The 15,876-nt window shown below is 54.2% G+C and overlaps 2 protein-coding genes and 1 long non-coding RNA gene across 5 annotated transcripts in view; 2 read left to right on the forward strand and 1 right to left on the reverse strand.

The window, feature by feature from the left end:
• Positions 1 to 614: 614 nt before the first annotated feature.
• On the forward strand, positions 615 to 11,307 carry ZCCHC10 (zinc finger CCHC-type containing 10). 2 transcript variants are annotated; one of them, XM_064387993.1, is made up of 4 exons: positions 615 to 822; positions 2,010 to 2,171; positions 4,958 to 4,999; positions 9,524 to 11,307. In XM_064387993.1, exons 1-4 carry the CDS (start codon positions 782 to 784, stop codon positions 9,786 to 9,788), a joined length of 510 nt encoding a protein of 169 aa, XP_064244063.1. In that variant the 5' UTR covers positions 615 to 781; the 3' UTR covers positions 9,789 to 11,307. The 2 variants fall into 2 exon arrangements, with proteins under 2 accessions (XP_064244063.1, XP_064244062.1); XM_064387992.1 differs by lacking the exon at positions 615 to 822 and adding an exon at positions 1,121 to 1,501.
• LOC135280214 (uncharacterized) lies at positions 10,680 to 11,739 on the reverse strand. Its single transcript, XR_010347241.1, has 2 exons — positions 10,881 to 11,739; positions 10,680 to 10,816 (listed from the first exon to the last, which is right to left on the reverse strand). It is a non-coding gene; the product is annotated as an uncharacterized LOC135280214 (long non-coding RNA).
• Positions 11,740 to 11,928: 189 nt separating this feature from the next.
• The window catches only part of AFF4 (ALF transcription elongation factor 4), a 46,597-nt gene continuing 42,649 nt past the window's right edge, over positions 11,929 to 15,876 (forward strand). For both annotated transcript variants that reach the window (XR_010347337.1, XM_064388143.1), the window contains exon 1: positions 11,929 to 12,251. The gene's annotated coding sequence lies outside the window, so the exon portion shown is untranslated. The remainder of the gene's footprint in view (positions 12,252 to 15,876) is intronic.

The following is a 15,876-nucleotide window of genomic DNA, read 5'->3' on the forward strand; positions in this document are numbered from 1 at the left end:
GAGGCTCACCAGGCTGCTCTGGGATTCAGCAGGAGAGGGCTCTGTGATCCCCTCCGCCCAGGGACCCGCAGCCAGGCTGCCCCAGCTCCGACACACAGCACAGCTCTCCCAAACCCGCCTCCCTGTGCTGCCCACGGTGCCCAGCAGCCGCTTCACCGCCTCCGTTAGCTCAGCGATTTGCGGGAAATCAATACTGAAACGGTACATTTCCTTTCCTTCGGGTTTCATAGCTTTCCATCAAATCAGAGAGAGAATTAGACAGCACGGCTTTCCAAAGTAAACCGTCAGAGCTGGATGAGTGCCCACCGAACAGACCGCAAAGTATCCAGGACAGGGACAGGGAAAGGGACAGGGACAGGACAGGTCAGGGAAAGGGACAGGGAAAGTGACAGGACAGGTCAGGGAAAGGGACAGGGAAAGGGACAGGGACAGGACAGGTCAGGGACAGGGAAAGGGACGGGACAGGACAGGGAAAGTGACAGGACAGGGACATAGACATGGACGGGACATGGACATGGACACAAAAAGCCACCGGGCCAGGGCGCTGCAATGACATGGCGGGAGCGGCAGGGGCGGTAGAGAGCGCAGGCCGCGGGGGAGCTCTCTGTGGTGCGGGAGGTGTCGCTCTCTATGACCCTGGAGGTCCAACCCGCCATGGCCCCGGAGGACTCTCTCTATGGCGGCCGCGCGCTGCCCCCAGGGCCGCATGTCCCGTCGTTCCCCGCGGCCGCGCTAGTCCCGTCGTTCCCGCGGCAGGCTGGCTTCCGGCGCGGCCGTTAAGATGGCGACGCCCATGCACCGGCTGATTGCCCGCAGACAGGCGTGAGTGGGGCCGGGGGCGCCGCGCGGGCCGGGCTCGGGCTGGGGGGCGGCGGGCACTGCCGGGGCCGCGGCGCCCGGCGCTTCCCCGGCGCCCCGCGGCCTGCGCGCCGCTGCGCTGCGTCCCGGGAGGGGGCGCAGCTCGGCTGCGGGGAAACCGCCCCAAAACACGGCTGGGGAGAAACGGCGGCGGCCTCCGGTGTCCGTGCGCCGCCGGGGCCTGGACTGGAGCGTCGCGGGAGGTCCTCTCTGCGCAGGGCGTCCCGCGAGAGCGGGGGACAGGGGCTGGGGGAGTTGCTGGCCTTGGGCGCTGCCGGGAGGAACCTGGGAGCATCCTCCGTCAGCCCGCTGCACTTTCAGAGAGTTTAGATCGCCTGGCCTTGAGAAATTCATGTTTTGGTGCTTGGAACAAAACCTGCAGGTGGCAGGGAGCTGAAGTGGCTCAGCCCTGAGCTCGGGACTAATTTTGGCTGTGACCTTGGCAGCTCCTGGGCTGGCTGAGTTCCCTCCCTTGTAAGGGAGGAGAGCAGCTGGGACAGGGGGCAGAACAGCTTTGCAGAGCCTCGGAAGAGCAGCTTAAGAGCTCCAGCATGAAAACAGGAGGTTTTCCTCCTCTGATGTCCAAAAACGCCCGTGGGATTTTAGCAGAGCCCCGGAGTGTGAAGTGTCCCTGCTGCTGCAGGTGCTGGGGACGGGGCAGCCAGGGAGCTCTGCCCAGAGCCACTCTGCACAGGAGGAGCAGGGATCTGAGTGTCCCAAAGATAAACCTTGTGCCAGCCTTTTCCTGGAGCTTTCTGGGGAGCCTGGGGCCTCTGAGGGTTCTGGGCTCTGGGTGGGTGTTGGGCAGTTTGGAATTGGGTGTTACATTTCAGGAGCTGGAAATGAAGCTGCTGCTCTTGCTCTAAACCAGAATTTCAGTGATTTCTCTGAAGCCAGACCCACCTGCAGCTGCTGGGTAGCAGCAAAGTGAGCAGTGATTGTTCCCACGTGCAAGTGTTTTAATTAATGAAGATCTGTCTGCCTGAGTTCTGTGTTTGCCTGGTGTTACTGCCCATGATGCAAAAGAAAAGCTGTGAGCATCTGGTTTAATCACAGCTTGATTAAAGCTGCATGACAAAAAACTAACTGTTTTTAGTAGAGGGTAGAGCAGAGCTGGAATGAGTTACTTAAGCAATTCTGCATTTTTCTAGGGAGGCAAACAAGCAGCATGTGAGGTGTCAGAAGTGTTTAGAGTTTGGCCACTGGACCTATGAGTGTAAAGGGAAGAGAAAATACCTGCACAGGCCTTCAAGGACAGCTCAGCTGGCCAAAATCCTTAAGGAGAAAGAAAAGCAGCTCCTGCTGCAACAGAGGTAAGACTGGCTAGATGAAATGTGTGGTTTGTCATTGAAATAAAAGATGTTGTCCCAGACCATTTCCTGTGATCTTTTCCTCCAGACTGTGGAATGTGTGCTTGATTTAATGTTGGAGCTGATTTGTGTTAGGTGAAATATGTGCACTCAGGTCCAGAGAATTAAAATCAGTATTTCAATTTTGTCAACACCTGCTCATCTGAAATGCATTTAAAACTGTTTTGGCCTGTCTGAAACAAAAGCTGTGCACTGAGCCAAAGTTCCATCATTGGAGCCCTTTTGGTAGTGGAGCAGTTTCCTGAATTCCTTGGTGGTTTGATTTGTTGTTTCTGTGCTGCCCGGGCAGTGGAAGCTGTGGGTTTATTGTGGGTTTATCCAGCAAAGCAGCAATTCTCACCTGTGCCCAGATGTGCTGCTCAGAGCTGCTGCTCACCTGGCCCAGCTGCCCCTGGGAGCTGCAGGGCTCACACAGCTGAGGGGGAGCTGGGTCAGCACTCACACCCAGGCATGGAGTGAGAACAGCTCACTGGATTGCACAATTATTTCCTCTTGTGGCAGCCCAAAAGGGGAAGGAGCAGAGAAACCTGAACAGAGCTCTGCCTGTGGCACCTCATTTCCTTTCCCCTTTGCCCTGGGAGTACCTGAGTGCTTCCCCCAGGTTAATAATTGTTTTAACAAGCAAAAGTAATGCAGCACCTCAGTTTTCCCTGCAATTCCATGTGTCAGGGTCCTTTCTGCCCCTCCAGGTTGGTTTTGGGAGCTGCACAGGGACAGGGTCAGGCCCAGTGCCACTCCTGGCACCTGGAATCCCTGAGGCTGGGCCAGTGTGCTCAGGCACTGCCCCTGCCAGGGGGGAGGTGGGGACAGCATTGCCAGCTCTTGTCCCTGCTGTGGCACAGGGAGGGCTGGCAGCTCAGCCAGGGCTGCTGGGGCTCCAGCCCAGCAGCAGTCCTGAGTCACAGCTGGAACCCTGCCTGCAGTGGAGAGTGATGTAGAGTGATTGATTCTGAAATTAATTCTCATCCAGTGAGTAATTGTGGTGTAATTAGAGTCACCCAGTGCTGTAGATAGATCAGCAGTGCTTGGGCTCTGACACTTGGCTCCATTTGGAGGCACAGTCTCTTCAGAGACTCAAGACTTTTAGGCTCAGTTTGAGTTTAGGGCTCAGATTATTTCCTTGTTGCTTTTCTGTCCCTTTTCTGGGGGATTCTGCAGGTTACCACTGGAGGATGGTGGATTGAGGGTGAAATTCCTTGTCCTGTCCTTGGGCTTGAGCCTGAGTGTGGGATCAGTGTGTGGCAGTTACAGGACTGGCCAGTCTGGCACAAAAGGAGGTTTGGGGCTCTTCAGTGAGGGGCAGTGCTGGGGAAAATCCTCTTGAGAAGGGAAGCCTGAGCCATCCCCAGGTGGGAGCAGTGTTTAACCTGAGGTTCAACCTGGGGCTGCATTCCCAGGGCTTCTGTCACCCTGAGCTCCAGCTGGGCCAGGAGGGTCCTGTTCCTCAGCTGCCAGGGCTGCACTTCCAAGGATGAAGCTTTTCCTTCAAGGAAAAACAACTTCCTGGGTCACACTTGTGCTTTTTGTGGCACTTGCTTTGGGAGGTTCTCCTTGCCTTTGAGCAGTTGGTGTCCCAGAGGTCTGCTCTGGACAGCCTGTGTCACCACCTTTAAAGAGCCACGCAGGAATCATTAACCAGGAGGCAAACCCAGCCTAAAAAGGTCAATATTTACCTCTGATAACCTCCTCCAGGCTTTTCCAGCAGGAACTCCCTTCCCAGTTGTTCCAGGCTCCCGTGCTTGCCTGGTGTTGGCCCCACGGTTCTGGTGGCCCCTCTGGAGGTGTCAGTGAGCCCCAGGGCCTGCCAGCCCTGGGCAGGGAGCTGAGGGATGCTCATTCCTGGGGGGTTGGGGCTCAGCCCAGCCCTGAGCTGGGTTTGTGCCTCAGTTTGGGGAGGGAGTGTCCAGAGCAGGGCTGGCCTGGGCACAGTAGGAGCTCCTGGAGTAACTGCTGAGTAACCCTCACCTCACACTGAGAGGGAGGCACTCCCTGAGCTGGGTCTGTCTCCTCAGAGGGGATTTGGGGTTGAATTCTGTTCTCGCAGTGACTCCTCCTACCTGGGAACCCCCTGCTTACCTGCAGAGGGTCTGAGGCCTTAGGAATGGAAATGTGGATGGGAAGGGCTGGAATCTGAATGTCAGAGTCTTCCTTTTGCCCACAGGAGAGTGTGGAGAACTCTTGTGTGCTGATAATGTTTTCATACCTTGTGTGTGAAAATAAAAAATTGCAGAAATCTCATTTTTCTGGTGGCACACAAAACTTTCTTCTGTGACACCACTAAAACTGTGTGAGGGGATGAACACTTGGGAATCTGACAGACAAACAGCTGGAAAGCATCAATATAAATGGACTTTTCTGTTTCTTTTTTGCACTTGAAAGAAATGTGAAAGCTACAGGCTAAGTCAAGCTTTTACCCTTGATTTCAATCAATTCACTTATTGCTAAATATAGTTACACACAACTTCTTTGTGTCCTTTTCTCCTGTGCCTTTCACATCCCAGCTCCTGCTGTCTGTACAAAATGAGGCAAAAGGGAGAGCAGAGCACAAATAGCACAGAAAATTAGGGGTGAACTGCTGGGTTTTCCTCCCCTGGCTCAGAGGTGGGTTTTGCTCTGCTTTGCACAGGACTGAGTGCCCTTTGAATATGAAACTCAGCCTCAGTGTGCTGCTATTTATTTCATTTTCCTATTGCATTAATCAAAGCCATTATTTTTCCCCCTTTAATTAGCGCTGGAGAAAGTGCTGCAGAAAAGAAGACCAAGAAAAAAAGGTATGTGGGGACTGGTGGGACTGGCCCTGCCCTGGTGGGACTGGCCCTGCCCTGGCTGTTCCAGCAGGGCTTTGGGAAGGGGGTTGCAGAAGTCAGCTGTGCAATAAGTTTTGGTTGTTCTGCTTTGAGGCTGTTACAGCTTTTGTCTGACAGGCATGTGGAGAATTTCTACTCCTCCCTGTCCAAAATCTCTCAAAATTTTATTCTCTGTTTTTCTCCCTGCTGGTTTTCCTCCCCTGCATGATCTTGCTGTAGGAATAAAATTCTTCCTATTTCTGTCTGAGTCCATCAGGAGTCTCTGAAAGACTGGCACAGGGGGTTCTGGTCTCTCATTGCTTCTGCTCTTTTCATTCCCTTCTCCTGCCAGTTCTCTCTCTCTCAAGCTGTGTCTAGAGGGTGAAATAAAACATCTTAAAAAACCCAACCCCAAAACCAAACAAAACCCCCTTGATCCCAAGCTGAAGCAAAATCCAGGCAATGACCCTGACCCTCTCCACGTCCTGGCTGGAGCCAGGAACTCTTTTGACATTGTTTGTACTTTACCTTGCATTAATGTTTACTTGGGAATTTGCTTTCTTAGCAGATGGAAAGGAGGAACAGCCAGAACTGTTCTGTAGCACTCCTGGAATGGTGCTGGGAGTTTTACACCAGGGAATGTCTGTGCAGCAGCAGCCCAGCATCCCTTCCCCTTCAGAGTCACTCCGTGTCCCCCAGTGTGATCCAAGCCAGTGTTCAGGAGGTGTTCAAGGCAGGCCTTTGCTGTGTGTGGCAGGCAGTGAATAAGGCAGAGCAGATCTTTAAAGGGTTCTTCATTCCAGGCTGTCCTGTGGAATGGGGTTTATTGCAGTGCTGGGCTGCCTCAGTGTGTTCTAGCAAAGGCTGCTTTCCCAGAAGGGCAAATTTATTGCTGGAGTTACTCAGGACTGGTGAGATCATGAATTTACTGGTTTTGAGGTGGGCAGCTCAGGCCTCTTCCTGCCTCAGCTTCCTCAGACACTGCAGCCCTTGCTGGCATAATTATTTACAGAGTATTTGAGCTCCAAACCAGTGCAAGAATGGACAGAGCAATGGGGTCTTATGGGGAAGGGGGTGTTTGGGCACTTTTTCCTTCAGATTTTAAAAGTCATGTAGATTTGAATTATTCTCCTGCTTCTAGGCAAGCCCAGAATAATCCATCAATATAAGTTCCTTTCCAGTCAGTTTGCTATTTAGATTTTTATTATAACATGGGAAGAATTAAATGTGGACAATCCAGCATATTTGTAAGTTCCAGATTTAAAATAAAGCTGTAAAAGTTTGGGTTCTGGCAGGAGGAGCACAACCTTTTCCACAGAGTGTGTTTGTTTTGATATAAACACTAACAGGGGAGCTCAGGCCTAACCAGAAAAACAGGCTGAGGCAGAGCAGCTGCTGCAGAGCCCTGTGACCTCGGGTGACAGAGCCACCTTCCAGGTGCTGCTTGGCCTGTGTCCCACCCAGAATGCCTGAATTCCCTGCTCCTTCCTTTCCTGCTCCTTCCTTTCCTGCTCCTTCCTTTCCTGCTCCTTCCTTTCCTGCTCCTTCCTTTCCTGCTCCTTCCTTTCCTGCTCCTTCCTTTCCTGCTCCTTCCTTTCCTGCTCCTTCCTTTCCTGCTCCTTCCTTTCCTGCTCCTTCCTTTCCTGCTCCTTCCTTTCCTGCTCCTTCCTTTCCTGCTCCTTCCTTTCCTGCTCCTTCCTTTCCTGCTCCTTCCTTTCCTGCTCCTTCCTTTCCTGCTCCTTCCTTTCCTGCTCCTTCCTTTCCTGCTCCTTCCTTTCCTGCTCCTTCCTTTCCTGCTCCTTCCTTCCTTTCCTGCTCCTTCCTTCCTTTCCTGCTCCTTCCTTCCTTTCCTGCTCCTTCCTTCCTTTCCTGCTCCTTCCTTCCTTTCCTGCTCCTTCCTTCCTTTCCTGCTCCTTCCTTCCTTTCCTGCTCCTTCCTTCCTTTCCTGCTCCTTCCTTCCTTTCCTGCTCCTTCCTTCCTTTCCTGCTCCTTCCTTCCTTTCCTGCTCCTTCCTTCCTTTCCTGCTCCTTCCTTCCTTTCCTGCTCCTTCCTTCCTTTCCTGCTCCTTCCTTCCTTTCCTGCTCCTTCCTTCCTTTCCTGCTCCTTCCTTCCTTTCCTGCTCCTTCCTTCCTTTCCTGCTCCTTCCTTCCTTTCCTGCTCCTTCCTTCCTTTCCTGCTCCTTCCTTCCTTTCCTGCTCCTTCCTTCCTTTCCTGCTCCTTCCTTCCTTTCCTGCTCCTTCCTTCCTTTCCTGCTCCTTCCTTCCTTTCCTGCTCCTTCCTTCCTTTCCTGCTCCTTCCTTCCTTTCCTGCTCCTTCCTTCCTTTCCTGCTCCTTCCTTCCTTTCCTGCTCCTTCCTTCCTTTCCTGCTCCTTCCTTCCTTTCCTGCTCCTTCCTTCCTTTCCTGCTCCTTCCTTCCTTTCCTGCTCCTTCCTTCCTTTCCTGCTCCTTCCTTCCTTTCCTGCTCCTTCCTTCCTTTCCTGCTCCTTCCTTCCTTTCCTGCTCCTTCCTTCCTTTCCTGCTCCTTCCTTCCTTTCCTGCTCCTTCCTTCCTTTCCTGCTCCTTCCTTCCTTTCCTGCTCCTTCCTTCCTTTCCTGCTCCTTCCTTCCTTTCCTGCTCCTTCCTTCCTTTCCTGCTCCTTCCTTCCTTTCCTGCTCCTTCCTTCCTTTCCTGCTCCTTCCTTCCTTTCCTGCTCCTTCCTTCCTTCCTTCCTTCCTTCCTTCCTTCCTTCCTTCCTTCCTTCCTTCCTTCCTTCCTTCCTTCCTTCCTTCCTTCCTTCCTTCCTTCCTTCCTTCCTTCCTTCCTTCCTTCCTTCCCTCAGCCCCAGCCGTGGCTGTGCCCACAGTTGTGGCTTTTGGCTGTCAGTGGCACTGGCAAGCCCTGGGGTGGCAGAGCAGGGTGCCAGCCTGGGGGCACAGCCTGGGCTCCAACAGCACCTGGCCCTCACAGGGGCACAGAACCAGAACTCTTGGAAGCTTGTCCTGAGGAGGATGAGTGGTACCTACTTTTAAAATTCTGTGCTTTCCAGAGGTGTGATGAACCCCCCAATCAGATCACCAGCCTGCAGGCTCTGCACTGTCACACTCCCAGATGGTGTTTTGAGTTTTACCTGTCCCCATCTCCATCCTCCTGCTGTCAATACCAGCAGCCCACATGGTGCCTCCCCTCAGAACAAGTTCCTGCCTGTTTCCTCTGGGAGAGGCAGCTTTAAGTGCAATATCCTGGTGTTTCTGGGAGTGGGTTTTGGAATAATCCTAAACACTGGATGTCCATGGGTTGCTGCTATGGGTTCTGTGAAAGGTGATCAGGAAAAGCAAGTTCAGAGTTACTCAGGATATCCTCTCATTCCTGCCCATCTCATGGACTGCTCAGATTGAAAGTGCTACTCCCATACTTTTTATTTTCCTCATCTTAGTGCTGTTTTTTCCCCAGACAAGTCAGTGTTTGAGCAGCCCTTGTGGATTTATCAGTAATGAGCAGTCGTTGTGTCTGCACACAGAGACAGCAGATTACAGATGTATTATAACAACTTCAGTGCTTTGTGGCTTAATCCACACCCACATTTGTCAGCTGACAGGGCTGATATGATGAAAAACCTCACAGTCTTCAATAACCTTAACACAGGCACTTCCTGAGCTGTTACATTGACCCAAACCTTCTGATAAAAATACTGCATTAATTTTCTAATGGAAACAAGATTCTGCATTATCATAATTTACATTTTGGGATGCTCTTTGATTGCCTTTGGTGGGAAGGGAGGTGAATCAGTGTCTTGTACTTCAGGGAAAGATCTCTGGGAGAACTGAATTGTACTTTCTTGGAATTCATATCACCTCCCTAAATCAGACATTGGTCTTGAGAACAATGGCCCCAGGAAGGGCTGAACATGAAAAAAAAGTGCAGAGCCTACAGAAATCCTCTTTGCTGTGTTCATCATTCTGTCTTAACCTTGGCTTGTTTCCACCCTTCTCCTCCACCTGGAAAACACAAGCATCCTGTAGTGGCAGGTATTTGGGTTCCTCTGCCAGGAGTAATCGAAGAACAGTTTTTGCTGGGAGCAGCTCTGACCTTGGTGAATCTCTGCTGAAGCCTGCCTGGCTCCTGCAGTGGCAGGATGTCCCTGCTGCAGTGGTGAGGCAGGGACTGAGCCTGGCTCATTCCCCCAGGCTTGGCTGGTTCAGGGCACTCAGGCCAGCAAAGGCCCTGCTCAGGGCCAGGGGTCCTGGGCAGCTTTGCCTCCCTGCCCCTCTCTGCTCCCCTCTGGGTTATGTCACGCCCTGGGGCCACTCTGCCATTGCTCAAGTGGCCAAAATCCACAAATCCAGGAGTGCAGAAGGGAGGGGAGGGCACAGGGATTCATCTGAGCTGGTGGGGCCTGGAAATTTCGGTGGTGAGCTGTGGAAATTTTCAAGGCAAATAACTGATCTTTGGGTTATTGCGACAGAGCAGAGGGAACGCTCTGTGTGTGATGGGCTCTGGCAGGGCTGTGCTCAGCTCTTTGTTCTCTCTCAGGTCCAAGAGTGTGACCAGTTCCAGCAGCAGCAGCACTGACAGCTCAGCCAGCAGCTCCTCCTCCGACAGCGACGACTCCTCTTCCTCCTCCTCCTCGGACAGTGACAGTGAGGACAGCAACTCCTCCTCCTCCTCCTCCCCCTCCTCCAGCAGCTCTTCCTCCTCCTCCGACTTCGAGTCGGATTCCAGCTCCTCCAGCAGCAGCAGCAGCAGCACAGACAGCAGCTCTGAGGATGAGCCCCCAAAGAAGAAGAAGAAGAAATAGCTGGGGAGGTGCAGGACTGGTTGGAGCGAGTGACACTGCCCTGCCAGGGCTGGAGCACACGGCTGCCAGTGGTCAGCCCTTCTGCTGCTCCCATTCCTTAGTGCTCTGCATAGTTGTTCATAGGACATGCAAGGGATTAAATGGCACGTGAGACTTACTGAGAGAGTATTTTTGTGGTTTATCCTTTTATGGAAGATTTTACTTTTTTAGCTCCCAAAAAAAAAAAAATTCTATCATCAGATTTGTTTATAAGAGCTGAAGTCCAGTAGCAGCTAAAGCTGGATGTTTACATGCTGCAAAGCAAAAGCTTTTTTTTTTGTTTGTTTGTTGCAGATTATGCTGTGCATCATGTGCTGTTCCTCTGTTAATGACAGCTTCACTTCCATTGAGAAAAATCCTCTAAACTGTTAAAAGCAGAAGTTTTTCAGTGCTGCTGTGGAGCTCTGGCATTGTTGACCCTGAATGCCCAACGTGTCCCACACAGATCCTCCCACCTCACTGAGGTTCTGTGCTGCTGAGCTTGTGTTCCAGTGGCTTTTCCTGCAGCTTCCAGCTCCAGTCTGCCCTGCACCACCCGCCGAGCTGTGTAGATTTGTCCTGCTCAGTGTCTGCTTGTCCTGCCCTTGCCTGCCCTGTGTGCTTGGTGCTGTGCTGGAGGTGTTGCTGAGACACAGGGCTGGTGTGGCAGAGCTGCAGCTCACTGAACTGGGGCTGCTGCTGCTTTAGGAGTTTCATCTTTGTGCCTTTTTTCTGTAAATTCAGTGTACCCCAGAGACAAGGGCTGGGGTGGGTGTTCTGCACAGCTCCAGCAGAATATCCCCGTCTGTTACATGGGCAGCAAAACCAGAGAATTAATTACAAACACAGCTGGGCACTGTTCTCTCTGGATGCTCAGTAAAAAGAGACTCCCTGAAGGGAAGGTCTCAAGGGAAAGTGCTCCCCTCTGGATGTGCTTCCCGAGGAATGTGTGAATGCAGGATTGCCAGCTGTGCTGGGTGCCAGTCTGCAGGAATCCCCTCGATCTTTGCCTCCAGTCTGCAGGAATCCCCTCGATCTTTGCCTCCAGTCTGCAGGAATCCCCTCGATCTTTGCTTGTGGGAGTGGCCCTGGAGCAGTGAGTGCAAACCCCACAAACCCAACAAAAGCAGATCCAAACATGCTGCAGAGCAGGGATTGCTGGATGCAGAGTGGGAGTTGTTTTTTTTTCTGGTGGATTGAAACAGTTGCAGTTAGTGTTTTGTTTGGTGATTCAGTCTCCTGAATTTCTTATCCTTGGAGTGCCCTTTTGGGGAGGGGGCATCACTTGAAGAATTCTCAAGCATCCTGATTTAGGTTAAATACAGTTACTAAACAATTTTTTATATTTTTATGGAAAGACTAGCGTGTAGACTTACTTTGGAATAAACTGTACTTATTTAAATGTTTGAAAATCCCCATGTTGTGTGTCTGTCTGTGACCACTCCTGTGTTTTACAGAACACGCTGCAGGCTGTAAATAAAACTACCAGAAAGGTGTTCAAGTCTTGTGGAGTGAATGTGCCATTCGATGGGAAAGTGAATCAATTATTAAACACCAGAGGCTTACTGCAAATATCTGAAATATTTGTGGTGTTTGGTGCAGGTTTCAGCTGGAGCTGCCCTGGCATTCCCTCACAGAGGGGCAGGATTGCTCCCCAGGAAGTTCTCCAGCCAGAAGCCCTTCGCTATCAAGATTTTTTTGTTTAATTTAGTTTCAAATACAGTGTTTGTACTGGCTTTTTTTTGTTTTCTTCCTGCCTTTTCTGGCTACTTTGTCTCTAGGCATTATTATTTTACAGAGTAACCCCCGTGGTTACTCCGGCCTTGCCCGGTCCATCTGCGGTGCCTCCCGCGTGCCGTGCTGGCGGCTGGGGCGGTTCTGGTTCGATGAAAGCCCCGTTAACCGGAGCTCTTCCCGGGCTGCCTCGTTAACCCCTTCGGCTCCGGGGCTCCGCGTCCGCCCGCCGCCGCCAGGGGGCGCCGCGCGACTCTCCCGCCACCACCGCGCGAGGGAGGCGGGGCCTGCCCCTGGCCACGCCCCCTGCGCGCGCGCTCTCCCCGCCGGGATCACGTGGGGTGGTTTTTTTTTTCCCCCCGCGCGTCACGTGATCGGGGCGGCGGCGGCGCGCGGGGGCCGCCGGGAAGCGCCAGGCGGGACCGGGCCGGGATCGGGATCGGCCCCGGGAGCGGCACCGGGAGCGGCCCCGGGAGCGGCCCCGCGCAGCCCTGCCAGCCGCCAGCCCGGCGCCGGCCCGCCATGGACCGCCGGGACCCCGACGGAGCGGCCGCCCGCTTGTGAGCCGCCCCCCCCCCCCCGCCGCCCCCGGGCCGGGCCCGCCCCGCGCCCCCCGGCGCTCCGCGACTCGCCGGCGGCTCCTCGGGCCTCATCGTTCGCCGGTGGCGGCAGCCAGGAGATGGTCCGGGCCTAGCGCAGCGGCCAGCGCAGGTGAGCGCGGCCGGGCCGGGCCTGCCGCGGGCAGCGGGGCCGCCGGGACAGCCCGGGACAGCCCGGGACAGCCCGGCCCCCCCGGCGGGCTGGGCCGCTGCGGGCGCGTCTCCCGCGGGCAGCGCGGCTCGGCCCCGCGGTGACAGCGTGCGGAGGGCGGGGGCGCTCCGGGGACGGCCCGGGCTCCAGCGGCACCGGGCCCGCCCGGCCCGGGACGGGTCTAATCCTGTTCCGGTCATGGACGTCAGGGCTTTGTTCCTTCGCCCTGGCCCGGGGCCGGCCGGGGCTGCCCAGGGCCGGGGGCACGGCTCTGGGAACGCGAGCCTCCTGCCCGTGGGGTGCCCGGCCTGCGGAGGAGCGCTCCTGCTCTCCGCGCCCAGATTTGCCTTTTTCCCTTTCGGAATGAACAACACAAAGCGAGCAGGTGTCGAGGGGTGGAGGAGTGCAGCCCAGCACCGGTGCTGGCTCCGCGGTGCTGTTCTGGACACGAGCTCACTGAATTCTGGGGGAGCTGCGGGCCAGAGCTCGCTCACAGCCTGGGCAGGGCTGCACTGTGGAAAAGGAGCCCGAAAAGGGGCAGGTGTGTGCCCCCAGCTCATCTCTCACCTCATTACAGCCTTGTTTGAGCCTTTTCCCTGGTTTTCAACACCCCGTGTGCACAGCCGTGGCAGCCAGGCCCCGGTGCCCCCGTGGGCCCTTCCCCGTGTCCCTGAGCTGCTGCTGCTCTGTTTGTTTGTCACCTGGGCTCCCTTCCAGCTGCTGATCTCCCAGGTGTGTTTCTAGTTCCTGGCGTTCCTTTACAACTACTGAATTCTTCTCTCAGGTCCCTGGCAAGAGGGGATTTGCAGCCTGGGGGGGTATTGCAGAACAGGGGCTGGTGAAATGTTTGCAGGAGTGGTTGTGCACCTGATTGGGCATTTCATGGCTCCTCTGATGAGGGGAACGTGATTAAACTGCCAGCCTTGAGGTGTGGGACATCCCAGTGTCACACTGGAGTTACTCCGTGGTTGGACTGGGGCTGGTCTTGTTGGTCAGGAGCAAAAGGGACAATTTCTCTTTTGGCATTGTTAATATCTTGGCTTTGTTAACGTGTCAATGTCGATTTTTGGCATTTGCTGCCTCCTGCACGGGGTGTTTGCAGCTCGGGGTGAGAGCAGACTCTCCTGTGTTCAGGAGTGAGACAAGCCTGGAATCTCCTGAGCTGGAGGGGACCCACGGGATCATCCAGCCCAGCTCCTGGCCCTGCACAGCCCCAAAATCCCACCCTGGGATCCCTGGAGCGCTGTCCAAGCCCTCCTGGAGCTCTGGCAGCCTCGGGCTGTGCCCATCCCTGGGGAGCCTGGGCAGTGCCAGCACCTCTGGGATGAACCTTTCCCAAAATCCACCCTGACCCTCCCTGGCTCCTGTTCCTGCCACAGGAGCAGAGATTGGAGCTGTAGCCTCCATGAGCTCTGACCTCAGGCTCCTCTTCTCCAGCAGAACAACCCCAGTGCCCTCAGCATTTCCTTCTTGGTCCTTCCACACTCTTCCCCATCCCGGTGTCCCTTCTTTGGATCAGCTTTTTTTTTTTTTTTTGTATTGTGGCACCCAAAAGTGCCCCCAGCACTCCAGTGCAGTTTAACAGCAACGAAAGAAAAGAGTGGATTTCAACTCTGCTCTCAAAATCTGTCTCAGGTCCCTGATATTTCCTCTAAACATCTCTGCAGTTCTTGGTTTATGACTTTGCTCCTTGTCTCAAACACTGAGCGAGTGAGGCTGAGCCCCTGGGTCAGCTTTTGTGTGAGAAGCCACACAGCAACCCAGAGAAATCATTCATATTTATGTCTTTAGCATTCTTGCCAGTTCTAGTGACCCGGGCTTGAAAAACCACGCTAAAACCCCGGTGAAATATGGCTTGCATGTCTGGGGTGTTTTTTTGGGAAGCTGGAATGCGCAGATGCTTTTGCACGGTTACGACCCCGTTCTTTCCTGAGAAGATGCCACATTTCTGTCTGCACAAGCAGAGTTTGCTTCTTGGGGGCCTTGTGGACAAAGAGCTGCAGCAGAACCGTGTCCTGAGGCTGCAGCTGGCCCGTGCCAGGCTGGCATTTGCCAGCAGTTGCTGCCCCGGTGTTTCCAGCGTGGGTGCTCCCGTGTCGGATGTGACTCAGGACATGTGTGACCTTACTGCCTGAGACAGCCCTGGCAGCAGGCACTCTGGCCAGGTGATGGTGGCACTGCTGTCATCGTGTCCCTCGCTGCCTTTCCAGCGCTTGGCACAGGTGCCAAAGCTGCTCGTGACTGTCCTGATGCCTCCCTCCCTTCCCTTCCCGTCCTGCTCACCCTCTCACTTTGGGGCTTTTGTCATCAGCGCTGCTCTTACTCTTTGCTCCAGATCATCAGAAATTTGCAGTGTTGAGGGAGGAAGTACTGAGAGTTGAGTCTTGAGGGCTGAGCCAGGAAAGCAGCACCTCTGCCGTGGGCAGATTTGGGCACTGGAGAGAGCTCGAGCAGCTTCCAGGGGCCACAGCAATGTGTGCTGAGCTGGGAGGAGTATGAGCTGCAGTGTCGTGTTTGGAGTCCCCTGTGTGAGGATGTAGGAATAGTCTGGAGTTTTTGGTGACTGAGGTTTCTTTTCTGTGGCAGTAATTGTTCTTGGCCACATAATTTCAGTTTGTTACTCACCTGTGGTTTGGTGTACAGCCTATTTCCTTTCTCTCGCTACTGTGTCACAGTTATCTTCAGCAGAGGCTCAGAAAGAGCTGAGTTTGAGATTAGATACCTAAACTTCAGTTTAGATTAGATGCACAGAAGGAATCCCTCCTTGTGAGGGTGGGCAGGCCCTGGCACAGGTGCCCAGAGCAGCTGTGGCTGCCCCTGGGTCCCTGGCAGTGCCAAGGCCAGGCTGGACACTGGGGCTGGAGCAGCCTGGCACAGTGGGAGGTGTCCCTGCCATGGCAGGGTGGCACTGGCTGGGCTTTGAGGTCTCTTCCCACCTCCTTCCCCATCCTCCTTCACCTTCAGTGTCTGTCTCAGAGTATGTACCAAACCAAAATGAGGCTGGTGTCACCTCCTCTGAACTGGGAGAACAGAACACCCTGAGCTGTGGGGAGATGGAGAGGCTGTAGGATGAAGAGGGAGTGTCTGGAAATGAGTCAAGAAACTTTAACAGATTACATTTAGCTAGAGCAGGGTTAGATCTATGTGAAATATCTTGCTAACTGTGTTAAACTAAGAAAATAAGCAATCAAGTTCATAGAATTGCTAAAGTCAAGATGAAAGAACTTGTGTGGCAGTTACTCTTCTCTGGCAGGATGGTTCCTTCTCTGCAGTCACTAATGACTAAGGAGATGCTCTGCAGCTTGTGAAATGACAGGGCTGCTGTCACTGCTTGGGAAATGCAGTGCTCCTTCCTGTCACCGAGTCACCCGGGCGCAGGCAGCCCCGGTGCTGCTCTGTGCTGCCCTCCCTGTGCCTCTCTCCTGCAGGAACCCACTTCATTCTCCTTCCAGCTGCTGGCCCTGGGTGCCAGCTGGGTGAGCCCTGCGCAGTGTGGAGCAGGGCTGGTGCTCTGGGGTGAGCTGTGCTCAGAGCTTGGCCTGGCATGGCTCCACAATTCCGTGTCCCCGGAGCTGGGGGCTGTTGG

This window comes from Passer domesticus, chromosome 13 (genome assembly GCF_036417665.1).
Source record: "Passer domesticus isolate bPasDom1 chromosome 13, bPasDom1.hap1, whole genome shotgun sequence".
Lineage (NCBI taxonomy): Eukaryota > Metazoa > Chordata > Aves > Passeriformes > Passeridae > Passer > Passer domesticus.

Excerpts from the sequence above, each read along its gene's own strand:
- ZCCHC10 (XM_064387992.1), top strand. The coding sequence starts at position 1,410 with ATGAAAACAGGAGGTTTTCCTCCTCTGATGTCCAAAAACGCCCGTGGG. Across the intron at positions 2,172-4,957 it reads CAGCTCCTGCTGCAACAGAG|CGCTGGAGAAAGTGCTGCAG; the intron begins GTAAGACTGGCT and ends CCCTTTAATTAG. Across the intron at positions 5,000-9,523 it reads AAGAAGACCAAGAAAAAAAG|GTCCAAGAGTGTGACCAGTT; the intron begins GTATGTGGGGAC and ends GTTCTCTCTCAG.